We start from the raw sequence: 24451 nt of genomic DNA, 5'->3' as shown, positions 1-24451 counted from the left end.
AAGATCAGGAGTCATAGACTCAAGCATCACCTACAGAATACAAGAGAAAGAAGAGAGACTCTCACAGGCAGAAGATACCCTAGGAAACATTGACACAACCATTAAAGAAAATGTAAAACTCAAAAAGCTCCTAACCAAAAAATCCAGGGAATTCAGGACACAATGAGAAGAACAAACCTAAGGATAATAGGTATAAAAGAGAGTGAAGATTTCCAACTTAAAGGGCCAGTAAATATCTTCAACAAAACTATAGAAGAAAACTTCCCTGACCTAAAGAAAGAGATGCCCATTAACATACAGGAAGCCTACAGAACTCCAAATATTGGACCAGAAAAGAAATTCCTCCTGTCACATAAAAGTCAAAATACCAAATGCACAAAACAAAGAAAGCAATAAGGAAAAAAGTCAAGTAACATATAAAGGCAGACCTATCATAATTACACCAGACTTCTCACCAGAGACTATGAAAGCCAGAAGATCCTGGGCAGATGTTATACAGACCCTAAGAGAACACAAATGCCAGCTCAGGCTACTATATCCAGCAAAACTCTTAGTTAACATAGATGGAGAAACCAAGATAATCTATGACAAAACAAAATTTACACAATATTTTTTCCACATATCCAGCCCTACAAAGGACAATAGATGGAAAAGTCCAACACAAGGAGGGAAACTACACCCTAGAAAAAGGAAGAAAGGAGTCTTTTTTGCAACAAACCCAAAAGAAGAGAGCCCCACAAACATAATTCCACCGCTAACAACAAAAATAATAGGAAACAATGATCATTATTCCTTAATATCTCTTAAAATCGGTGACTCAATTCCCCAATAAAAAGACTAAGACAAGCTGACTGGATATGTGAAGAGGACCCAGAATTTTGCTGCATACAGGAAACACACCTCAGTGACAAAGACAGATACTACCTTAGAGTAAAAGACTGGAAAACAACTTTTCAAGCAAATGGTCCAAAGAAACAAGCTGGAGTAGCCATTCTAATATCATATAAAATCGACTTTCAACAGAAAGTTACCAAAAATATAAGGAAGGACACTTCATATCCATCGAAGGAACAATCCACCATGATGAGCTCTCAATCCTGAATATCTATGCTCCAAATGCAAGGGCACCAACATTCATAAAAGAAACCTTACTAAAGCTCAAAGTACATGTTGCACTTCACACAGTATAGTGGGAGACTTCAACACACCCTCTCAGCAATGGAGAAATCATGGAAACAGAAACTAAATAGAGACACAGAAAAACTAATGACGTTATGAACCAAATTGACTTAACAGCTATCTATGGTACATTTCATCCTAAAACAAAAGAATATACCTTCTCAGCGCCTCGTGGTACCTTCTCCAATATTGACTATATATTAGAATTCAAAATGGGCCTCAACAGATACAAGAAGATTGAAATAATCCCATGCATCCTATCAGTTCACCATAGACTAATGCCAGCCTTTAATAACAACAAAAATGACAGAAAGCCCACATACACATGGAAGTTGAACAATGCTCTACTCGATAACTTGGTCAAGGAAGAAATAAAGAAAGATATTAAAGATGTTTTAGAATTTAATGAAAATGAGGGCACAACATACCCAAATTTATGGGACACAATGAAAGCAGTGCTAAGAGGAAAACTTATAGCTCTGAGTTCCTCCATAAAGAAACTAGAGAGAGCATACACTAGTAGCTTCACAGCACACTTAAAAGCTCTAGAACAAAAAGAAGCAAAATCACCCAAGAGGAGTAGATGGCAGGAAATAATCAAACTCAGGGCTGAAATCAACCTAGTAGAAACAAAAAGAACTATGCAAAGAATCAAGAAAATCAGGAGCTCATTCTTTGAGGAAATCAACAAGACTTATCCAGACTAACCAGAGGGCACAGGGAAAGTATCCAAATAAACAAAATCAGAAATGAAAAGGGTGACATAACAACAAAAACTTGACGAAATTCAAAAATATCATCAGGTCCTACTACAAAAGCCTGTACTCAACAAAACTGGAAAATCTGGAGGAAATGGACAATGGTCTAGACAGATACCAGGTAGCAAAGTTAAATCAGGATCAGATAACCATCTAAACAGTTCCATAACTCCTAAAGAAATCGAAGCATTTATTAAATGTCACCCAACCAAACACAGCCCATGACCAGATGGGTTTAGTGAAGAATTTGATCTGACCTTCAAAGAAGACCTAATAGCAATACTGTCCAAACTACTCCACAAAACAGAAACAGAAGGAACACTATCCACTTCCTTCTATGAAACCACAACTACGTTTATACCTAAACCACACAAAGACCCAACAAAAGAAGAGAACTTCAGACCAATTTACCTTATGAATACCAACACCAAATTACTCAATAAAGTTCTCACAAAGAGAATCCAAGAATACATCAAAACAATCATCCATCATGATCACATAGGCTTCATCCCAGGGATGGAGCGATGATTCAATATACAGAAATCCACCAATGTAATCCACTATATAAACAAACTCAAAGAAAAAAACCACATGATCATCTCATTAGATGCTGAGAAAGCACTTGACAAAATTCAACAACCTTTCTTGTTAAAAGTCTTGGAAAGATCAGGAATTCAAGGCCCATACCTCAATGTAGTACAAGCGATATATATCAAACCAGTAGCCAACATCAAACTAAATGAACAAAAACTTGAAGCAATCCCATTAAAATCAGGGACTAGACAAGGCTGCCCACTCTCTCCCTACCTATTTAATACAGTATTTGAAGTCCTAGCCAGAGCAATCAGACAACAAAAGGATGTCAATGGAATACAAATTGGAAAGGAAAAGGTCAAAATATCACTATTTGCAGATGATATGATAGTATACTTAAGTGACCCCAAAGATTCCACCAGAGAATACTAAGCCTGAAAAACAACTTCAGCAAAGTGACTGGATATAAAATTAACTCAAACAAATCACTAGACTTTCTCTACTCAAAGGATGAACAGGCTGAGAAAGAAATTAGGGATACGACACACTTCACAATACCCATCAATAACATAAATACCTTAGTGAGACTCTAACCAATCAAGTGAAAGATCCATATGACAAGAACTTCAAGGGTCTGAAGAAAGAAATTGAAGAAGATCTCAGAAGATGGAAAGATCTTCCGTGCTCATGGATTGGTAGGATTAATATAGTAAAGATGGCCATTTTGCCAAAAGCAATCTGCATATTCAATGCAATCCCCACCAAAATTCCAACTCAATTCTTCATAGAAAGAGCAATTTGCAATAGCAAAAAAAACCAAAAAAAACAAAACCCAACAACAACAACAACAACAACAACAACAAACCCAAACAGGATATCAAAAACAATAACAGAACTCAACAGTAAAACAACTTCTGGGGGAATCACCATCCCTGACCTCAAGATGTATTACAGAGCAATAGTGATAAAAACTGTATGGTAGTTACAGGCAAGTGGATTGATGGAATAGAATTGAAGACCCAGAAATGAACTCACACACCTGTGATCACTTGATCTTTGACAAAGGAGCTAAAACTGTCCAGTGGAAAAAAAGATATTTTTAGATGTTCACCACAAATATTGGTCTGTAGAATTCTTTTTTGTTGTGACTACCTGGTTTTGATATTAGAGTAATACTGACTTGGTAGAAGTTTGGGAGTGTGCCTTATCTTTCTTTCTCTCTCTTTTTTTGGATAGTTTAAGAAGTATTATTTATAGTTCTTCTTCAATGGTCTAGTAGAATTCCATTTGGGCCTGAACAGTTTTTTTTCCGCAAAATTTTTAAGTATCACTTTGATCTTGCTATTTGTAATAGGTTATGGGTCTCTTCATGGTTTTACATTGGAGATTTGGATGAATTTAGAAATCCATTCATTTCTTTTATATTTTCCAATTTGGAAGGATATAAGTTTTGTACAGTATTCCTGTTCATTGGTTTGTGTAATAATGTTTCCTTGTTCATTTCTGAGTCTGTTGATTTGGGTCATCTCTTTCTTTCTTTTGGTTAATTGGATCATAAAATCTGTCAGTCTTGCTTATCTTTAAAAGATTTATTTTATGCACATGAGTGTTTTGCTCATGTGTATGTCTGTGCACCGTGTGTGTGCCTGGTGCATGCAGAGATCAGAAGAAGGTATTGGATCCCCTGGAGCTGCAGTTTTGGTTGGTTCTGAGAAACCATATGGGTAATCGTAATAAACCTGGGTCCTCTGCAAGAACAACACGCGCTCTTACCTGCTGAGTCATCTCTCTATTCCCTTGTTCATCCTTTCTAAGAACCAACTCTTAGGTTCATTCTCAGTATTTTTTATTCTGTTTTATTCATTTCTTCTCTAATTTTTGTTATTTCTTCCTGTCTGCTGGACTAGGGTTTGCTTTGATCTTATTTTTTCCAATTTCTTGAGTTGCATCATCAATTCATTTATTTGTGCTGTTTCTGATACTTAAATACAGACTCTTAGAACTGTAAATGCCATGTGCTGAACTGTGTAGAACTCTGCAGAAATCTGCAGGACAGTGAGGGACAGTGCTGGATAGTGCAGGACTCTGCAGGACAGTGAGGGACAGTGCTGGATAGTGCAGGACTCTGTAGGACAGTGAGGGGTGGTGCTGGATAGTGCAGGACTCTGCAGGACTGCTTTAATGTGTCGCAAATGTTTGGTTGTCATTTTCATTCAATTCCAAAAACTTTTAATTTCCTTGTGCATTTCTTATTTGATCCAATCATCATTCAGACATATGTTATTTAATCTCCACAAATTTGTGTAGATTTTAGGGTTTCATCTGTTGTTGATTGTAAACTTTCCTGCATTGTGGTCAGAAAGGTAAGTGGAATTACTTTGATTTTTCTGAATTTGTTAAGTTTTTGTTGTTTCCCAGGATACAATCTGTTTTAGAGATTCTTCCTCAGGCTTCAGAGTGAATATATTTTCTTTGGCTTTGGAATAGCATATTCAGTAGTTCCCATTTGATGCACAATCATTTATTTCTGATGTTTCTTCCCTCCCAGATAACCTATCTATGGGATAAAGTAGCATTGGACTTTACCTGCATCTTTAAGTCTCATAGTGTGCTTTTTATGACATTGAGTGTACCAGAGTTTGGTGCATATATGTTTGGAATTATAATGTCTTCTTGGTTGTTTCTTTGTTTAGAATAAAGTGTCCTTTATCTCTTCTGACTAGCTTTAGTCTGAAGTCTATTTTATCAGATATTAGGATATCTACAAGTATTCGATTGCAGGTTCCAGTCCCATGCTATCAATGTAAGGTGGAGCCCATCATTAAAGCAAACAGAAGGCTGGATTTTATTTCTGTCCATGGAGTTAGTGTGTGTGTCTGATGGGTGAGTTCAGGTTATTTACATTTAAAGTTACTGAAGGTGTGTGATGAATGCATTATTTGATTCCTGATCATGTTCTTAGGAATTATTGCTTTGTTTCTTTGTGTGGTGTCTTCTTAGCCCTCTCTTCAGTCTGAAAGGTTGCTTTCAATATTCTCTGTAGGGCTGGTTTGATGGACGTGCATTCTTTTGGCCTGTTTATAAAGGTTTACTTTGCCTTCGACTATGGCAGATAGCTTTGCTGGGTAAAGTAATCTAGGTTGGCTGTGATGGCTATTCCTGGTTGTCAACTTGATTACATCTGGAATGAACTACAATTCAGAAATGGACGGCACACCTATGATCCAGATCTTGATACTGGAAGATACAGGCTTCTGACCTGGATCTTGATAGAGAGATCTTGAGGCATAGTGGCCATGAAAGCCTAAGCCCACACAAGGTGAAAATACACCTTTAATCCCAGGAGACTAGGACGCGCAGCACTCTGAGTTCAAGACCAGACTGGGACAAAGACAGTTCCAGATCCAGGCGTGGTGGTCCACACCTTTAACCTGAGCCACACCTTCTGCTGGAGGCTACATAAGGACGCTGGAAGAAGATTCACTCTTCCCTGATTGGACTTACTTGCCAGCACATCTGTTGGAACCTGCCTCTTCAGGATTCCAGCTTGTACAGAAGACCAGGTGAAACACCCTCCCTCGTGGACTGAGCGACTTAATTGTGTGGCCTTTATGTGTGACCTTGATGTCTTTGGTGTAGTTTGTGCTGATTGTTCTGTTAAACTCTGTTTCCTGGGGTGCACCTAGGTAATTCTCATCAGAGAGCAGTCTTTTTCTTTTTCTTTCTTTCTTTTTTTTTTTTTTTTTTTTTTTTTTTTTTTTTTTTTTTTTTTGTGGACCTGGCTGTTCTAGAACTCAATGTGTAGATCAGGCTGACTTCATATAGAGATCCACCTCCCTCTGCCTCCCAAATGCTGGGGTTAAAGATGTGCACCTGGTTTTTTAGGGCTCAAGGTTTTAAGCTATACATAATTTTTCCCCATCTTTATTAACTTGGGTATTTCTTATTTACATTTCGATTGTTTTTCCCTTTCCCGTATTCTGGACCAACAACCTCCTAGCCCCTCCCCCTCCCCTTCTTTATGGGTGTTCCCCTCCCCATCCTCCCCACATCACCGCCCTCCCCCCAACAATCACGTTCCCTGGGGGTCCAGCCTTTGCTGGGCCCCGGGCTTCCCCTTCCACTGGTGCCCTTACTTTGCTATTCATTGCTACCTATGCAGTTGGAGCCCAGGGTCAGTCCGTGTATAGTCTTTGGGTAGTGGCTTAGTCCCTGGAAGCTCTGGTTGCTTGGCATTGTTGTTCATATGGGGTCTTAAGCCCCTCCAAGATCAGGGAGCATTCTTATAGAGCTAGGGGGTTTCAGGAGAGACACCCTGTTGTGTTCTTTCATGGTTTGGGTTTTTTTTTTTTTTTTTTTTTTTTTTTGATGTGAACTTCATTCATTGGACATGTGTCTGAGGTGAGGATCTAGCCTGCTTCAGGTTGGGCAGGAGCCCCTGTACAACTACTATAGAAACTGTTAGATTGTGTCTAGGCCTGCCAGCATGGAGATGGGACATGGGTAGTCTAGGGTCAGAGGCGGTCAGCACTGGTGGGTGTGTAAGCTGAATTTCCAGAGCTGGGCCTGAGGCTAACCAAGCAAACCCATACAGGGGTCCTGTGTTCAGAACTAGGTCTGGGAACATGAACATGGTCACAGGCCTAATTCTGAGGGGATCCATAAGGCAGAGGCAGTGCAGGAACTGTGCACCTGGAGTTGGTGTGTTTGGGCTGTGCCTGTGAGATTGGAGTGAAATATGAACTTTGAATTATGACATTCAGGGCCAACCATGAACCTAAAAGAATTTCATAAGATTTTATTTGTGGTTGAATAATGATTTAGCTCACATAAGCTAAAGAAAAGAGGCAAGCACAACACCCCAATTTCCTGGACTCAGGTGTGTAAAGCAAAGGAACAGGGGTGACAGGGACAGTCCAAGCCTGCCACATCGAGAGACCTTATTTCAAAACAAACACACAGTAGTGAGCTGTAATCATTTCAGAGGCATTTCTTCTGAGGAGACAGACAGACCCATTATATCATGGAAGTTGGGACTAAAAGCACGCAAGGTTAAAAGCTGAGCAACGGAAGCATTGGCTTTAAAATAGGTTATCGATTAGCATCTCAGCCTACTATGTACATGGTTCTTAGTAACTGGTTCAGAATAGAAATCAATCATATGTAACCTTGACTCTGAAAGACTGGCATGCAATTGCCAAGTTTGGAACAGCAAGACTTTGCACATCTTTAGGACAGTAACCATTTTAGAGAATGACCTGAGACCCTAAATAGTAGAGGCATTCATGGACAGTTGAGCCAAGTGACAGGAAGAGAAATGGAGAAGATACCCACTATGACATACATTTTACAAGGTAAAAAGATTCTGTGGTCATGCTTCCTTCAACTACTCACGGGGGGTGGGGGGCATGGATGAAGCATCGCTGATTTCCTCTAATATTTTCAAAGCTTCAGTTCAAATAAAACCACTAATTGTTTTAATTACTTTACCACCACTGGTAAATTATTATTTCTGCTAAAGCGAGTTTATGCATGGAAGAGACCACAGTTAAACTAGTATAGTTGAGTATTTCAGAAATCTCAAGCGTACACTTCTTAGCATTTTGATTTAAAAAGTTCAACAGATTTTGCAAATAAAATCTGTTGCCAAGCTGTGTGTTGATGCCTCTTATACCAGTATTTTGGAGGCAGAGGCAGGCAGATCATTATGAGTTCTAGGCTAGCCTGTTCTACAGAGTGAGTTCAGTACAATGAGGGCTATTAGGCGAAACTCTATCTTGAAAAGCCAAAACAAACAAAATAAAATTGATTGCCAAAAATATGTGGAACAGGCACACACACACACACACACACACACACACACACACACACACACACACTGCATTAAAATGTATTTTACGAGGTGACAAACACCTGCATTTTGTGGAGCTATTTATAGGGAAGGATTGTGAACTCTGACTCTCAAGGGCTGATGCATTGATTAAAATGGAGAAAGCATAATTTCTGATGTTTTCCACTCCGAGAACATGTGAAGCTTTTCTACCCCGATAATTTTTTTCTGCAAAGAGTCTCCCTCAGAGCCTGGTGGACCTGCTTGTTGCGCAGGGTGTAGATGACAGGATTCAGAAGCGGTGTCACTACCATGTTTACGAGAGCGGCCTCTCTGTTGGATTCAAGCCTGCTGGTTTGCCTTGGTTTCACATATATAAATACACAGCTGCCGTACATCAGAGAGAGGACCATGAGGTGGGATGAGCAGGTGGAGAAAGCTTTCTGTCTCTCCTTGGCCGATGGGAGACGCACTATTGTGACTACTATGTTGCTGTATGCGATGGTGGTTATGATGAGAGACGAGAGAAGGATAATCAAAGCAATGGCAAATGTCAGAGCTTCAGCAGATCTGGTGTCAGAGCAGGAGAGGTGGATCAGAGGGCTGAGGTCACAGAAGAAGTGTGGGATGAGGCGGGGGCCGCAGAAGGATAACTGAGAAACCTTCACTACTAGCCACGTGATCAGGGTGAAGGTCACAGCAAGGCTGGCCATGATTAGGAGGACGCAGGACCTCAGGTCCATGATGGTGGGATAATGCAGAGGCTTGCAAATAGCTACACACCTGTCCACTGACATCACAGCCATGAGAAGAGAACCAAATGCCCCGATAAATAGAGTGACGAAGGCTTGTATGAAACAGGCGACAAAGGAAATTGTTTGTTTCCCTAAAAGAAAGATAGCCAACAATTTGGGAATAACAGCGCTCGTAAAACAAGACTCTGCAAAGGAGAAAACACCAAGGAAAAAGTACATGGGGCTTTTCAGATGGGCACTGGTGCAGACAATGGAGACAATGACGACATTTCCAGTGATGGAGGTCAGGTATGCCAGAAGGTTCAGTGAGAAGAGAAGCCTGCCCAGGTGCTGGACAGCAGGAAATCCCTCCAGGATAAATTCCTGGACAGTTGTCCCGTTTCTCATCCCTGCTGTCTAAGACGACTTACAGTAAAGAGATCACAGAGAGCAGAGGTGTTCTCACAGTGCACACAACCAGGTCATTCAGGTCAAGGTGTGGTGAAGACAAAATATAATGTCACATGCTATTTGCTTTACTTTTGACATGAGCTGGTGTGTTCCTAAGTTTAACTATAGTACCACAATTATTGCATATTATCCTTTGGTCCAGATATTACTATTATTACCGTCACCACTTACACTACTATACTGGCCACCTGACATCAGTGTTCCTCTCTGATATTGAGTATTAGGTTCTTGCCACCCTGTTTCACCAGAAGAGATCAAAGCCTTCAGAGTCTCTGAGATAGTAAAGCCTGTATTATAACTGGGACTCACTGGAATCCAAAACTTCCTGCTGTTTCTCAATATTATGACAATGTATCTTTAGTTTGTCCTGTTTATACTTATTGTTACTATAACTATGTGGGGGAATGTTTGTGAGGGTAAGAGGACAACTTGCAGGAGTCAGTTTCTTATTGTACCCTCTGGGTCCTGGAGATCAAATTCATGGCCTCAGGCTTGATGGCAAGAACCTCAACTTGCTGAGCTAATATTCTTTGTAGGAGAAAACGTCCAAGCGATAGTCTCCCAAACCTATGTGAGAGCTGCACTCCATTGGCACTGCTCTCTCATTCTTCACGTAGTCATAATGACATATGGAGCACATAAGGGCAGAGTGGCTCTTAGATCTGTTTCAAAATAGCCACATAACATAAAGGCTCTGAGATGGCCATCACAAAGGTCCTTACCAGTACAGGGTAAAACAAAGACATAAGGTTGTTCTTCTGGGTTCCATCTTAGCACTGATGGCAGTTCTTCACAGCTTAAACCAACTAGGAAGAATGATCCAGATACACTACACTAGCCCCTTAACTCATTGCAACTTTATTATTCTGTCTTCCCTCTCATCTGAGGGTCCAGTTGCTGCCAGCAGGCTGGAATATGTGTCTGTCCCACACTGTCATGGCCAAGATCTACGTGCACTGAGTACCTCACTTTCCTTCATGCTTCAGAACCTGCAGAGCAGCCTAAGAAACATCCCAGCATGCTGCTCACCTCTCTGCTGTGCATCTGACCCTTCTTCCACATGGCTTTCTCCTTTGTAATCCCACAGAACTTAGTGCAGAAATCATCTCTTTTGGATTATATCGAGAATGAAAGTCTCCGAAAACACAAGTCTAATACGTGTTTGATGATTTCCCCACAAGAATTTGGTCACTAGCATGATGTCCCTAGGCAGGGAACAGTGTTCTCTCAGAGCTTGTTATAAGTAGAAGGAATAGAAAGGAAATGTTATGCACAGCTGGGCTCCCTAGAGACTTCTAATTGGTCACTTTTGAGAGCAAGAATTATTGATAGAATACTGTGTCTCCTATCTAGGTGACAGGTACTGCATACTGTCCTCTGCTGAGGCAATTTACTTGAATTTCCTAAGGTTTCTCAGGTCTCATCTTGGATGTTTCCTGTTTATTTAGGTCAAAGTCCAGCCTTACATTTTCTACAGGCAGTGTGGGTACTGAGGCCAGAGCAATGTAGCCAAATGCAAATAAGTGACCTTAAACGATTGGGCCTGATCTTTTGTTTTTGTCAGACTTATGGAGAAGGTACAGAGGAAGCTGTATGAGAGAGAGTATATTTCACCTTCATCTGTCCACCTATGTATGTGATAATTGTTTTATTTATGTTTGAAATTAATTTAAATTTAAACTATTTGTGTGTGTCGGCACCAGCTGCTTGTGTTTTTGTCAGCAGAGCATTTTCTTTGCTGGCCCAGCCTTCTTTTGGGGGGGGGGATTTTAATCAGTGGGAGGATGTGCTCCAGTTTTATTCTTCAGCATTTTCTTTTTTTTTCTTTATTAACTTGAGTATTTCTTATTTACATTTTGATCGTTATTCCCTTTCCCGGTTTCCAGGCCAACATTCCCCTAACCCCTCTCCCTCCCCTTCTATATGGGTGTTCCCCTCCTCATCCTCCCCCCATTACCGCCCTCACCCCAACAATCACGTTAACTGGGGGTTCAGTCTTAGCAGGACCAAGGGCTTCCCCTTCTACTTCTGCTCTTACTAGGCTATTCATTGCTACCTATGAGGTTGGAACCCAGGGTCAGTCCATGTATAGTCTTTGGGTAGTGGCTTAGTCCCTGGAAGCTCTGGTTGGTTGGCATTGTTGTTCATATGGGGTCTCGAGCCCCTTCAAGCTCTTCCATGGCCCAGCCTTCTTCATGAGGGAAATGCATTCCTACTTTTCCATAGAGATAAAGGGAAAGCTAGGGTTCTCCTGACACATTAAGCCTACCTAATAATATATATATATATTATAATCATGGCAGGAAGCATGGCAGTGCACATGTATAATGAAATATAATAAAGTGCTTTCACAGGCTAGAGAAAAATAGTTTCTCATCTCTCTGTTCTTGTCTTGTTTCACTTAACATAATCTTTCGTTTTATTCAGGCTACTAAATAAATCATAATTTTATCTTAGTGGTTGACTATCAGAGTATGCATCTGCAATAAGTGAACCCCCTTATAATTCATAGATGTAGGTAGACATTGCTGTAAGGCATGTGAGCTTGAGAACGGAGAAGCTGTTGCTTAGTAACATTTGACCTTGGGGCTTCTTCTCTTGGCTACTTTAGGTTGGTTTCTAGAAACCGATCTCTACTCCTGCAGTTTATGGCTTTACAGTTCAAACAGGGATCACACATTTTTCAATACAAGATGTAGAGAATTGAAGTTGGCACTGAGCTGGAAGCAATATTCTTGCTAGGTGGCTTCTGTATTCCAGAAAATGGTATACATGCAAATTGGGAAGAAAAAGTGTGTACAGTCTTAATGAGCTGTGAAGCCAATGAAAGGCAATGCCACCTGACCACACAACTTATGTCCACTGGGGGCGTGACTGTTTGGCATAGCCCACAGCTACTGATTTGATTTCAGGCCCACTTTACAGGAAGGAATTTATGCCTGGTACTATAAACCCAGTTTAAAAAATCCTTGATTAAGGGAGGAGTCTTCTGACTTACTGAGAAATTTACAATTGTGTAGCTAAATTAACAAAGCCCCAAATGCTTCTTAAATACTTACATTTATACTCACAGACAAACGATACGCTCAGACTTAAAGCACTTTTTTCTCTTTTCACTGCTAGATTGTGAGGTGACTTCTTAGAGATGTTACATTTGAACCTGCCATCATCAACCCTACTTTACAAAGTCAAGGCAAATATCAAAGAAGCTTTCTTCAATGTTCCTATGGTCCCCACAATGAATAAATAGCCTAACTAATCCTAAAACATTGGCTTATTCTGCTTCAACCCAGGCAAACCTGGATCTCTCCTTCGTAAACTATTGATTTTTTTTTATGATTCTTGTTTAATACATATATACATAGTTAAATAAATATAACCTGCTGAGTCAGGTCAGTGTGGCCTGTGTGTATATGATTTCAGGACTGAACACTTTGCTTTCAAAAACAATTAGGGGCTCCTCCCTGGGAGACGCTGACACTCCCTTTTTCTGTGATCATTAGTTACCTATAGCTCTGGTCTAGTTGTGAGAACCTGTGAACTTTCCCCTTCTGAATTAGCATATTTACTGAAATTTTATTGTTCAGGTCTTGATTAGGTAGCTATATTGTTGTGGTGTCATGAGTATAGTTTCCCTGTCTTTTTTTTGAAGACACAATCTTGCAGCAGACTTCCTGGTTCTCTGCATCTTATAACCTTTTTTCTCTCTTTTTGGAGATGTTCCCTGAGTCTTAGGTTAAGAGTTGTGGTATTCCTTAAGGCTGAGCTCCACACAATCCATGACTTTTGTATTGTGACCAGTGGTGGCGCTCTGTAGTAGCCTCCATTTGCTGTAAAGAGGCGCTTCTTTCATGAGAGGTGAGAGCTACACTTATCAGTGGGCAAAATGGTAAGTTTTAGAATGCAGCTAGGGGTCAATTTTCTAGTAGAGTGGTTATGACACTTCATGATAAAAGCAAATTTAAGCAGCATCTATCTGCAAATCCAGCCTCACAGAAGGTGCTAGAATACAAACTTTAACAGGAAGAAGATAACCATATCTCCAAAACAGCAGAATAAATAATCCCAGACGAGCAAATCAGAAGAGGGGAAACAAACACACATCACCACCACCAAAACAATAACAACAACAACAACAACAACAACAAAAATAACAACAAAATAACAAGAATGAACAAATATTGCTCACTGATAACTCACAACAGCAATGATCTCAACTCACCAATAAAAAGACACAGGCTAACAGGTAGAGGTGAAAACAGGCTTCATCCTTCTGCTGTGTCTAATAAACATACCTTAACATCAAAGATAGACATCATCTTAGGGTTAAATAATGGAATAATATATTCCAAAGAAATGAATCTATGGAGCAAACCAATCTAGTCATTTTATTTTCAGACAAAATAGACTTTAAACCAAAACTAATCAGAAGAGATAAGGAAGAACCCTATGTTCTCATCAATGGAAAAAAAAACACCAAAAGGACATTATAATTTTTAACATCTATGCACCAAGCACAGGGGAACCCAAGTTGATAAAAAAAACACTGCTATAGCTTAAATACATATTGACCCTCACAAACTATCTTGGTAGTGGCAACATCAATATCCCACTCTTGCCAATAAACAGTTCATCCAGAAAAAAAAACTAAGGAAAGAAATGCTGGAATTATCTCATATCATAAATCAAATAGACCTAACAGATATTTACAGAACATTTCATTAAAATACAAAAGAATATACCATGTTCTCAGCACCTCATGGAACTTTCTTCAAAACTGACCACATATTGAGACACAGAGCAAGTCTCAACAGATACAAGACAATAGAAATAACAGCTTGCATTGTATCTGACCGCCACAGACTAAAGCTGGGTATCAAGAGGAAAAAAATACAGAAAGATTACAAACTCATAGAGCAATTCACTAAAGAATAAAAAATTGGTAAAGACAGAAATCCAGAAAGAAATGCAAGACTTTCTAGAATTGAATAAAAGTGAATACATTGCATAATAACAGACTCTGAGAAAATCCAGAGAATCAGAAGGACATACTTCACAAATCTGGAAAATCTAAAAGGAATGGATAATTTTCTTTATACCTATCACTTTCCAAAGTTAAACCAATATCAGATAGGCAACAGATAGATCTATATTAAACAGACTTATATCCTCTAGTAAAATATAAACAGTAATTAGAAGATTACCAGTCTAAAAGAACTCAGGGTCAGATGTTTTAGCACAGAATTTTGTAGCCTTAGATTTTTCAGATCCTACTTTATTTAGTGTTCTTTAACACTCTGATCTTCCTTCTAGTCCACCAACCAAAGTAGGGAAGAAAGATGGTTAAAAGGACAAAGGGGTGTGGACCTGTTTAGAAGTAGTTCCTTTGAAGCAATTCTAATCTTCATTATCAGAATATCAGCAGTACAGTCCAATAGCAAACAGTGACTCAATCCAGCAGAAATTGTGACGCTCCACCAAAAGGAATACTGTGAGAAGCTCTTTGGTGTATTTCTCTTTATGAAGTTACAACAAGTAAATATCAGTGAAGACCAGCTAAGAGTTGCACAACGAGTCAAGCCAGTGAAGACCAGTGAAGCCTTACAAGGCATAGCAATGTAAGAATGTCCTTTCACTGTCTGTTGGGTTCTACTTAGACTCTTTTCAAACATTACATGCCCTTTCAAGTGTCTGCTCCAGGAAAACTTCACACAACCTTTCACATGTCTGCTTCAGCAAAACCTCCTCTCATAAGACAACTTGAAGAAAAACATCATGTGACACAACAGAGTTTCCAAATAAACCACTTCAGAATTATACCAGACATTCAAAGAAGAGTTAACACCAATATTCCTCAAATTATTCTAAAAAGTAGAAACACAAGGAACATTGCCTAATTTGTCTTATGAAGCCAGTTACCCTAATGCCTAAACTACATAAAGACTAAACAAAGAAAGAGAATCATAGGCCATTTTCCTGTATGAACACAGATGAAAAAATTCTCAACAAAATATTTGCAAACCAAATCCAAGAACACATGAAAAAGATTATCCACCATTTTCAAGTAGGCTTCATCCCGGAGAGGCAGGGATGCTTCAACATACATAAATCAATATATATAATTTACCATATAAACAAAATGAAAGACAGAACCATATGGTCATCTTAGTAGATAAAATATCAAAAACAAAAACAAAAAAGATACCTTTGAAAAACCCAAAGCTCCTTCATGATAAAAGTCCTGGAGAGATTAGGGACATGAGGGTCTATATCAACATAGTAAAAGCAGTTTATAGCAAGGCCATACAACATCGACTTAAATAGAGATTGAAAGCAGTTCCACTAAAATCACAAAGAAGACAAACTGTATATTCCCTGCCTATTTACATAGTTCTTGAAGTCTTAGCTATAGTGAGAATACAACTGAAGAAGATCAAGAGGATAAAAATTGGAAGCTAGCTAAAGTAGCTATTTTTGCAGATGACTAATTGAAGTTAAGAGCAGTCAAGATGGAACACAGAAATTAGTAAATAGTAACATGGAATTATCAGTGGGAAGTAAATTCTAGCAACATGCAGGATAGGCAGTTAACCAGCTATTGTACTACATAAGGCATATTAAAATATAAGGTCTCTGTGTGTGTCTTTTATTTGGGAACATAAACCATTGAGCTGGGTAGCATCCCCACACAGGGATTTATTAAATATTAATGTTAAAATGATAGTATACATAAGTGATCCTAAAAATTCTACCAGAGAACTCCAATAGCTGATGAACACATGCATCAAAGTAGCCGAATACAAAATTCACAAAAATTAGTAGGCCTCCTATATACAAATGACAGACTGAGAAAGAAATCAGGGAAACAGTACTTTTTATAATAGCCTAAAAATATGAAATATCTTGGAATTACTCAAACAAAGCAAGTAAACTACTTTTATGATAAAAATTTATGACATTGAGGAAAGAAATTAAAGAAAATATCAGAAGATGGAATGATGTCCCATCCTCATGGATCAGTATGATAAATATAGTAAAGATGGCCATTCTACCAAAATCAATCTACAGATTCAATACAATCCCAATCAAAATTCTAACACAATTCCTGACAGATCTTGAAAGAACTATTTTCAGTTTCATAAGAAAACACACACACACACACACACACACACACACACACACACACACACACACACACCAGGGTATCTAAAACAATTCTTAATAATGAAAGAACTGATGTAGGTATCACCATTATCTACTTCAAATTATACTACAGAGCTATAGTAATTAAAGCAGTATGATGTTGGCATGGAAAAACAGACACCTTGATCAATGAAATTTCATTGAAAATGTAGGCATAAACTATACAGCTATGGACACCTAATTTTTTTATAAATAAGCCAGAATTATATACTGGGGGGAAAATGACAGAATTTTAAACAAATGGTCTTGGTCAAACTGCATTTAGCAGAATGCAAATAGACTTTACTTATCACCCTACATAAAACTCAATGCCAAGTGGATCAAAGACCTTAACCCTAACCAGATACACTGAATGTGGTAGAAGAGAAAATAGGGAATAGCCTTTAACTCCTTGGCACAGGAGAAGACTTTCTGAACAGAACACTGATAGCACAGGCAGAAAGATAATTTACAAATGGAACCTTATAAAACTGAAAGACTTCTGCATGGCAATGGACACAATCATTTGAACAAGCAGCAGTGTACAGATTGGGAAAAGATCTTCACTGAGTAGATATCTAATAAAGGATTAATATTCAAATATATAAATAACTTGAAAAGTTAGTCATAAAAAACCAAACAACCCAATTTTAAACATGGAATGCAAATCTAAACAGAGTTCTCAATAGAGAAAACTCAAATGGCTGAGAAGCACTTAAATGTTCAATGAGAGTGAGTGAAGAGAAGACAAATGGAAAGAATACAGAGAGAGAAAAAGCTTAAAATTAAGGATCATTAAGGAGAAGCAGTATGGAAACTTGAGCCAGTAGACACACTCTCTCTCTCTCTCTCTCTCTCTCTCTCTCTCTCTCTCTCTCTCTCTCTCTGTGTGTGTGTGTGTGTGTGTGTGTGTGTGTTTACACACACACACACACACACACACACACACACACACACACACACACACACACACACACACACATATATAAACAATCAAAATGAAACTTGCCAAGCACTAGGGTAGACAGACAAAGCCCCAACTGGATATCAATTTGTTAACAAATGAAGCTTTCAATACTGGTAATGTGCTTTATCTAATTAAGTTGTTGGACAAAGGGGTCCCACGGGAACACCCAAAACACCCAGGCTGTTGCCAAACTTCTCCACATACTGACAGCAAGGCCCTATTGCTGAAGAGAACACATATACATTCATTGAAAACAGAGAAGTAGACCTGATACCTACATAGAGTTTTTACCCCTACTGGTTAGCATCTTTAGTACTACAGATTCAGTGCAGTCCCCATCATAATTCCAACTCAATTCTTCACAAAGATAGAAAGGCAATTCTCAAATTTATCTGGAATAACAAAAAAAAACTCAGGATATCAAAAACCATTCTCAACAATAAAAGAACTCCTGGGGGAATCACCATGCTATACCACAGAGCAATAGTGATAAAAACTGAATGACATTGGTACAGACACAGACAGGTAGATCAGTGAAATAGAATTGAAGACGCAGAAATGATTTTTCCTTTTCAGCCACCCAAGTCCACCCATAACTATTTTATTTCCTTCTCTAAGAAAAAAAACTGTCCCACCCCTAGCCCTGTAATCTATACCTATTCTCTGTAATTCTATGGATTATAGTTTGTTTACCATTGACCTCACAGATAATATCCAGATATAAGTGAATATATGCTACATTTGTCTTTCTGGGTCTAGACTGCTGCACTGGGATGATTTTTTTCTTCTTCCATCTATTATCTGCAAATTTCATGATGATGTCTTTTTTTTTTTTTTTTAGCTCTTTTTTTCGGAGCTGGGGACCGAACCCAGGGCCTTGCGCTTCCTAGGCAAGCGCTCTACCACTGAGCTAAATCCCCAACCCCCATGATGTCTTTTTTTAATGGGTCAGTAATATTATATTGTGTAAATGGACGACATTATTTAAAAAAAAACTACTCATCTATTGAGAGCCATTTAGATTGTTTCCATCTTCTGGTTATTATGAATGAGGCAGTCATAGCTATGGGAGGGTAAGGAGGTACCCAGAATCGAACCAGGGACTTCTTGATCTGCAGTCAAATGCTGAACCACTTAGCTATACCCCCTGCTTAACTTCAAATCTCTGAAGAAAGACATTGAAGAAGATCTCAGAAAATGGAAAGATCTCCCATGCTCATGGATTGCCAGGATTAATATAGTAAAAATGGCCATTTTACCAAAAGCGATCTACAGATTCAATGCAATCCCCATCAAAATACCAATCCAATTCTTCAAAGAGTTAGACAGAACAATTTGCAAATTCATCTGGAATAACAAAAATCCCAGGATAGCTAAAACTATCCTCAACAATAAAAGGACTTCCAGGGGAATCACTATACCTGACCTCAAGCAGTATTACAGAGCAATAGTGATAAAAACTGCATGGTATTGGCACAGAGACAGGCAGATAAACCAGGGGAATAGAACTGAAGACCCAGAAATTAACCCACACACCTATGGTCACTTGATTTTTGATAAAGGAGCCAAAACCATCCAATGGAAAAAAGATAGCATTTTCATCAAATGGTGCTGGTTCAGCTGGAGGTCAGCATGTAGAAGAGTGCAGATTGATCCATTCTTATCACCCTGTACAAAGCTTAGGTCCAAGTGGATCAAGGACCTCCACATCAAACCAGATACACTCACACTAATAGAAGAAAAAGTGGGGAAGAACCTCGAACACATTGGCACTGGAGAAAATTTCCTGAACAAAACACCAATGGCTCATGCTCTAAGATCAAGAATCAACAAATGAGATCTCATAAAACTGCAAAGTTTCTGTAAGGCAAAGGACACTGTTGTTAGGACAAAACAGCAACCAACAGATTTGGAAAAGATGTTTACCAATCCTACAACTGGTAGAGGGCTTATATCCACAATATACAAAGAACTCAAGAAGTTAGACCGCAGGGAGACAAATAACCCTATTAAAAAATGAGGTTCAGAACTAAACAAAGAATTCACAGCTGAGGAATGCCGAATGGCTGAGAAAGACCTAAAGAAATGTTCAACATCTTTAGTCATAAGGGAAACGCAAATCAAAACAACTCTGAGATTTCACCTCACACTAGTGAGAATTGGTAAGATCAAAAACTCAAGTGACAGCAAATGCTGGTGAGGATGTGGAGAAAGAGGAACACTCCTCCATTGTTGGTGGGATTGCAGACTGGTACAACCATTCTGGAAATCAGTGTGCAGGTTCCTCAGAAAATTGGACATTGAACTACCTGGGGGCCCAGCTATACCTCTCTTGGGCATATACCCAAAAGATGCCCCAACATATAAAAAAGACACATGCTCCACTATGTTCATAGCAGCCTTATTTATAATAGCCAGAACTTGAAAAGAACCCAGATGCCCTTCAACAGAGGAATGGATACAGAAAACGTGGTACATCTACAGAATGGAATACTACTCAGCTATCAAAAACAATGACTTTACAAAATTCATAGGCAAATGGATGGAACTGGAAAATATTATCCTGAGTGGTGTAACCCAATCACAGAAAAACACACATGGTATGCACTCATTGATAAGTGGATATTAGCCCAAATGCTCGAATTACCCTAGATGCACAGAACACATGAAATTCAAGAAGGATGACCAAAATTCGAATGCTTCACTCCTTCTTTAAAAGGGGAACAAGAATACCCTTGGGAGGGGATAGAGAGGCAAAGTTTAGAACAGAGGCAGAAGGAACACCCATTCAGAGCCTGCCCCACATGTGGCCCATACATATACAGCCACCCAGTTAGATAAGATGGATAAAGCAAAGAAGTGCAGGCTGGCAGGAACCAGATTTAGATCTCTCCTGAGAGAGACAGACAGAATTGGCAAATACACAGGCGAATGCCAGCAGCAAACTACTGAACTGAAGGGGCTTGAGACCAAATATGAACAACAATGCCAACCAACTAGAGCTTCCAGGGACTAAGCCACTACCCAAAGTTTATACATGGACTGACCCTGGGCTCCAACTGCATAGGTAGCAATGAATAGCCTAGTAAGGGTCCCAGTGGATGGGGAAGCCCTTGGTCCTGCCAAGGCTGGACCCCCTGTTAATGGGGTTCTTGGGGTGAGGGTAGTAAAGGGGGGGGAGGATGGGGAAGGGAACACCTATATAAAAGGGGAGTGAGAGGGGTGAGGGGTATGTTGGCCTGGAAACCCGGAAAGGGAATAACATTTGAAATGTAAATAAGAAATACCCAATTTAATAAAGATGAAAAAATTGAGTATAGAGCTACACAGAATTTTCAACTGAGGAATCTCAATGACTGAGATGCACTTAAAGAAATTTTCAACATCCTTAGTCATCAGGGAAATGCAAATCAAAACAACCCTAAGATCCCCCTCACACCAGTGAGAATGGCTAAGATCATTAACCCAGGTGACAGCAGATGCTGGTGAGGATGTGGGGAAAATGAACACTCCTCTATCGTTTGTGAGATTTCAAGCTCATACAATCACTCTGAAAATCAGTCTGGAGGTCCCTCATGAAAATAGAAATAGTTCTACCTGAGGAGCCAGCTATACCACTTCTGTTCGTATACCCAAAAGATGTTCCAGAATACCAGAGGGGCACATGTTCATAGAAGCCTTATTTATAATAGCCAGAAGCTGAAAAGAACCCAGATATCCCTCAACAGAGGAATGGATACAGAAAATGTGGTACATTTACACAATGGAGTACTATTCTGCTATTAAAAGCAATGACTTCTTGAAATTCATAGGCAAATGGATGGAACTTGAAAATATCACCCTGAGTGAGGGAACCCAATCATGAAAAAAAAAAAAAAAGACCAAAAAACAAACCCCCCCCCACACACACACACGTGGTATGTCCTCATTGATAAGTGGATATTAGCCAAAAAGAAGCCCAGAATACCCCTGATACAACTCACAGAAGATATGAAACCTAAGAAGAAACTAGATCACAACAAAGTGTGGATGCTACAGTCCTACTCAGAAGGGGGAAGAAAATAATCTCCAGGAAGTAGAAGGAGAGAGAGATCTGGGAGGGAGAGATGAGGGAGAGGGGAAAAGGGTGGCCAGTTCACATATGGGAGGAGATGGGGGAGAAGTACAGAGGATCAGGAATTTGAAAGTATGTGTGTAGCAGTGGGGGAGGGGAAACTGGGGTAGCCACTATAATGTTCCAGATGCCAGGGTCCCAAGAAGTTCCCAGGACCCAACAGGGAGAACATTAGCTGAAATACCTAACATGGGGGAGAGTGAACTTGTAGAGACCATATCCAGTAGATAGGTAAGGTACCTGGTTGAGGGATGGGGTCACCCACCCACCTCAAAAATATTAATCCAGAATTCCTCCTGTCAAAAGAAAATGCAGGGACAAAGGGTGGAGTAGAAACTACCTCACCTAGGGATCCATCCCATTTGCAGACACTAAACCCAGACACTATTACTAATGCCAAGAAGTGCTTTCTGACAGGAGCCTGGTATAGTTGTCCCCTGAGAGGCTCTGCCACAACCTGACCAATACAGATGTGGATGCTTGCAGCTGAACATCAAACTGACCTCGGGGACCTCAATGTGCAAAGATGGCAGGAGCTGAAGGGGTTTGCAACCCCATAGGAAAAACAACAATATCAACCAGCCAGACCCCCTAAAGCTCCCAGGGACTAAACCACTGACCAAAGAGTACACATGGAGGGACCCATGGTTCAAGCTGCATATAGAGCAGAGTGCCTTAGTGGGCATCACTGGGAGCGTAGCCCCTTGGCTTCACAGAAGCTTGATGACCCAGGATAGGGGAATGCTAGAGTACTGAGGCAAGAGTGGGTGAGCAGGTGGGTAGTAACCTCAGAGAGAAGGAGGAGGGAGGAGGGGCAATGGGGCTTGTGGAGGGGGAAAGTGGAAAAGGGGGTGTCATAGTTAGGGTTTTATTATTGTGAAAGACACCATGACCAAGGCAAGTCTTATAAAGGACAACATTTATTTGAGGCTGGCTTACAGGTTCAGAGGTTTAGTCCAGTATCATCAAGGCAGGAACATGGAAGCATTCACTCCTGCATGGTATATGAGTTGCTGAGAGTTCTACATCTTCATCTGAAGACTGCTAGTGGAAGACTGACTTCCAGAAAACTAGGGTGAGCATCTTAAGCCCACACTCATAGTGACACACCTACTCCAACAAGGCCATACCTCTTAATAGGGCCACTCCCTGGGCCAAACATATACAAACTATCACAGGGGATAACATTTGAAATGTAAATATGTTTAGGTATGGGCTTTGAATTCCTGATCTTTCCAGGACTTCTGTCATGAAGGGGTGTTGAATTTTGTCAAATGCTTTCTCAGCATCTAATGAAATGATCATGTGGGCTCTTTTCTTTGAGATTGTTTATATAGTGCATTACGTTGATGGATTTTCATAAATTAAACCATCCCTGCATGCCTGGGATGAAGCCTACTTGATCATGATGGATGACTGTTTTGATGTGTTCTTGGATTCGGTTTGCAAGAATTTTATTGCGTATTTTTACATTGATATTCATAAGGGAAATTGGTCTGAAGTTCTCTTTTTTTATTGAGTCTTTGTGTGGTTTGGGTATAAGAGTAATTGTGGTTTCATAGAAGGAATTCGGTAGTGCTCTGTCTGTTTCAATTTTGTGGAATAGTTTGGACAGTATTGGTATGAGGTCTTCTATGAAGGTCTGATAGAGTTCTACACTGAACCCATTTGAACCTTAGCTCTTTTTGGTTGGGAGACTTTTAATGATTGCTTCTATTTCTTTAGGAGTTATGGGGCTGTTTAGATGTTTTATCTGCTCCTGATTTAACTTTGGTACCTTGTATTTGTCTAGAAAATTGTCCATTTCCTCCAGATTTTCAAGTTTTGTTGAATATAGGCTTTTGTAGTAGAATCTGATGATTTTTTGAATTTCCTCTGATTCTGTTGTTATGTCTCCCTTTTCATTTCTGATTTTGGACTGGCTCTCTGTGCCTTGTGGTTAGTCTGGCGAAGGGTTTATCTATCTTGTTGATTTTCTCAAAGAACCAGCTCCTGGTTCTGTTGATACTTTGTATAGTCCTTTTTGTTTCTACTTGCTTGGTTTTAGCCCTGAGTTTGATTATTTCCTGCTTTCTACTCCTCTTGGGTGTATTTGCTTCATTTTGTTCTAGAGCTTTTAGGTGTGCTGTCAAGCTGCTGATATATGCTCTCTCCTTTGTCTTTTTGCAGCACTCAGAGCTATGAGTTTTCTTCTTAGCACGGCTTTCATTGTGTCCCATAAGTTTGGCTATGTTGTACCTTCATTTTCATTAAATTCTAAGAAGTCTTTAATCTCGTTCTTTATTTCTTCTATGACCAAGTTATCATTGAGTACAATGTTATTCAACTTCCATGTATATGTGCATGTTCTTTCCTTATTGTTGTTATTGAAGACCAGTCTTAGTCTGTGGTGATCTGACAGGATGCATGGGATTATTTCTATCTTTCTGTATCTGTTGAGGCCTGTTTTATGACTGATTATATGGTCAATTTTGGAGAAGGTACTATGAGGTGCTGAGAAGAAGGTATATCCTTTGGTTTTAGGATGGAATGTTCTATAAATATCTGCTAAATCAATTTGGTTCATAACTTCTATTAGTTTCTCTATGTAGCTGTTTAATTTCTGTTTCCATGAACTGTCCATCGATGAGAGTGGGGTATTGAAATCTCTTACTATTATTATGTGAGGTGTACTGTGTGACT

The 24451-nt window shown here is 39.5% G+C and overlaps 1 protein-coding gene and 1 non-coding gene across 2 annotated transcripts; both read right to left on the bottom strand.

Annotated features, from left to right (window-relative positions):
- Window positions 1-8510: 8510 nt before the first annotated feature.
- LOC116904618 (olfactory receptor 6C74-like) lies at window positions 8511-9443 on the bottom strand. Its single transcript, XM_032907409.1, has one exon. The coding sequence runs from the start codon at window positions 9441-9443 to the stop codon at window positions 8511-8513; it is 933 nt and encodes a 310-aa protein (XP_032763300.1).
- Window positions 9444-18731: 9288 nt separating this feature from the next.
- On the bottom strand, window positions 18732-18803 carry Trnac-gca. The gene has a single exon. It is a non-coding gene; the product is annotated as a tRNA-Cys (tRNA).
- Between the last annotated feature and the right edge of the window lie 5648 nt (window positions 18804-24451).

Source organism: Rattus rattus, chromosome 6 (genome assembly GCF_011064425.1).
Source record: "Rattus rattus isolate New Zealand chromosome 6, Rrattus_CSIRO_v1, whole genome shotgun sequence".
Classification (NCBI taxonomy): Eukaryota; Metazoa; Chordata; class Mammalia; order Rodentia; family Muridae; genus Rattus; species Rattus rattus.
Note: the sequence above shows the minus strand (reverse complement) of the source record. Positions and strands in the feature narration are given on the sequence as shown.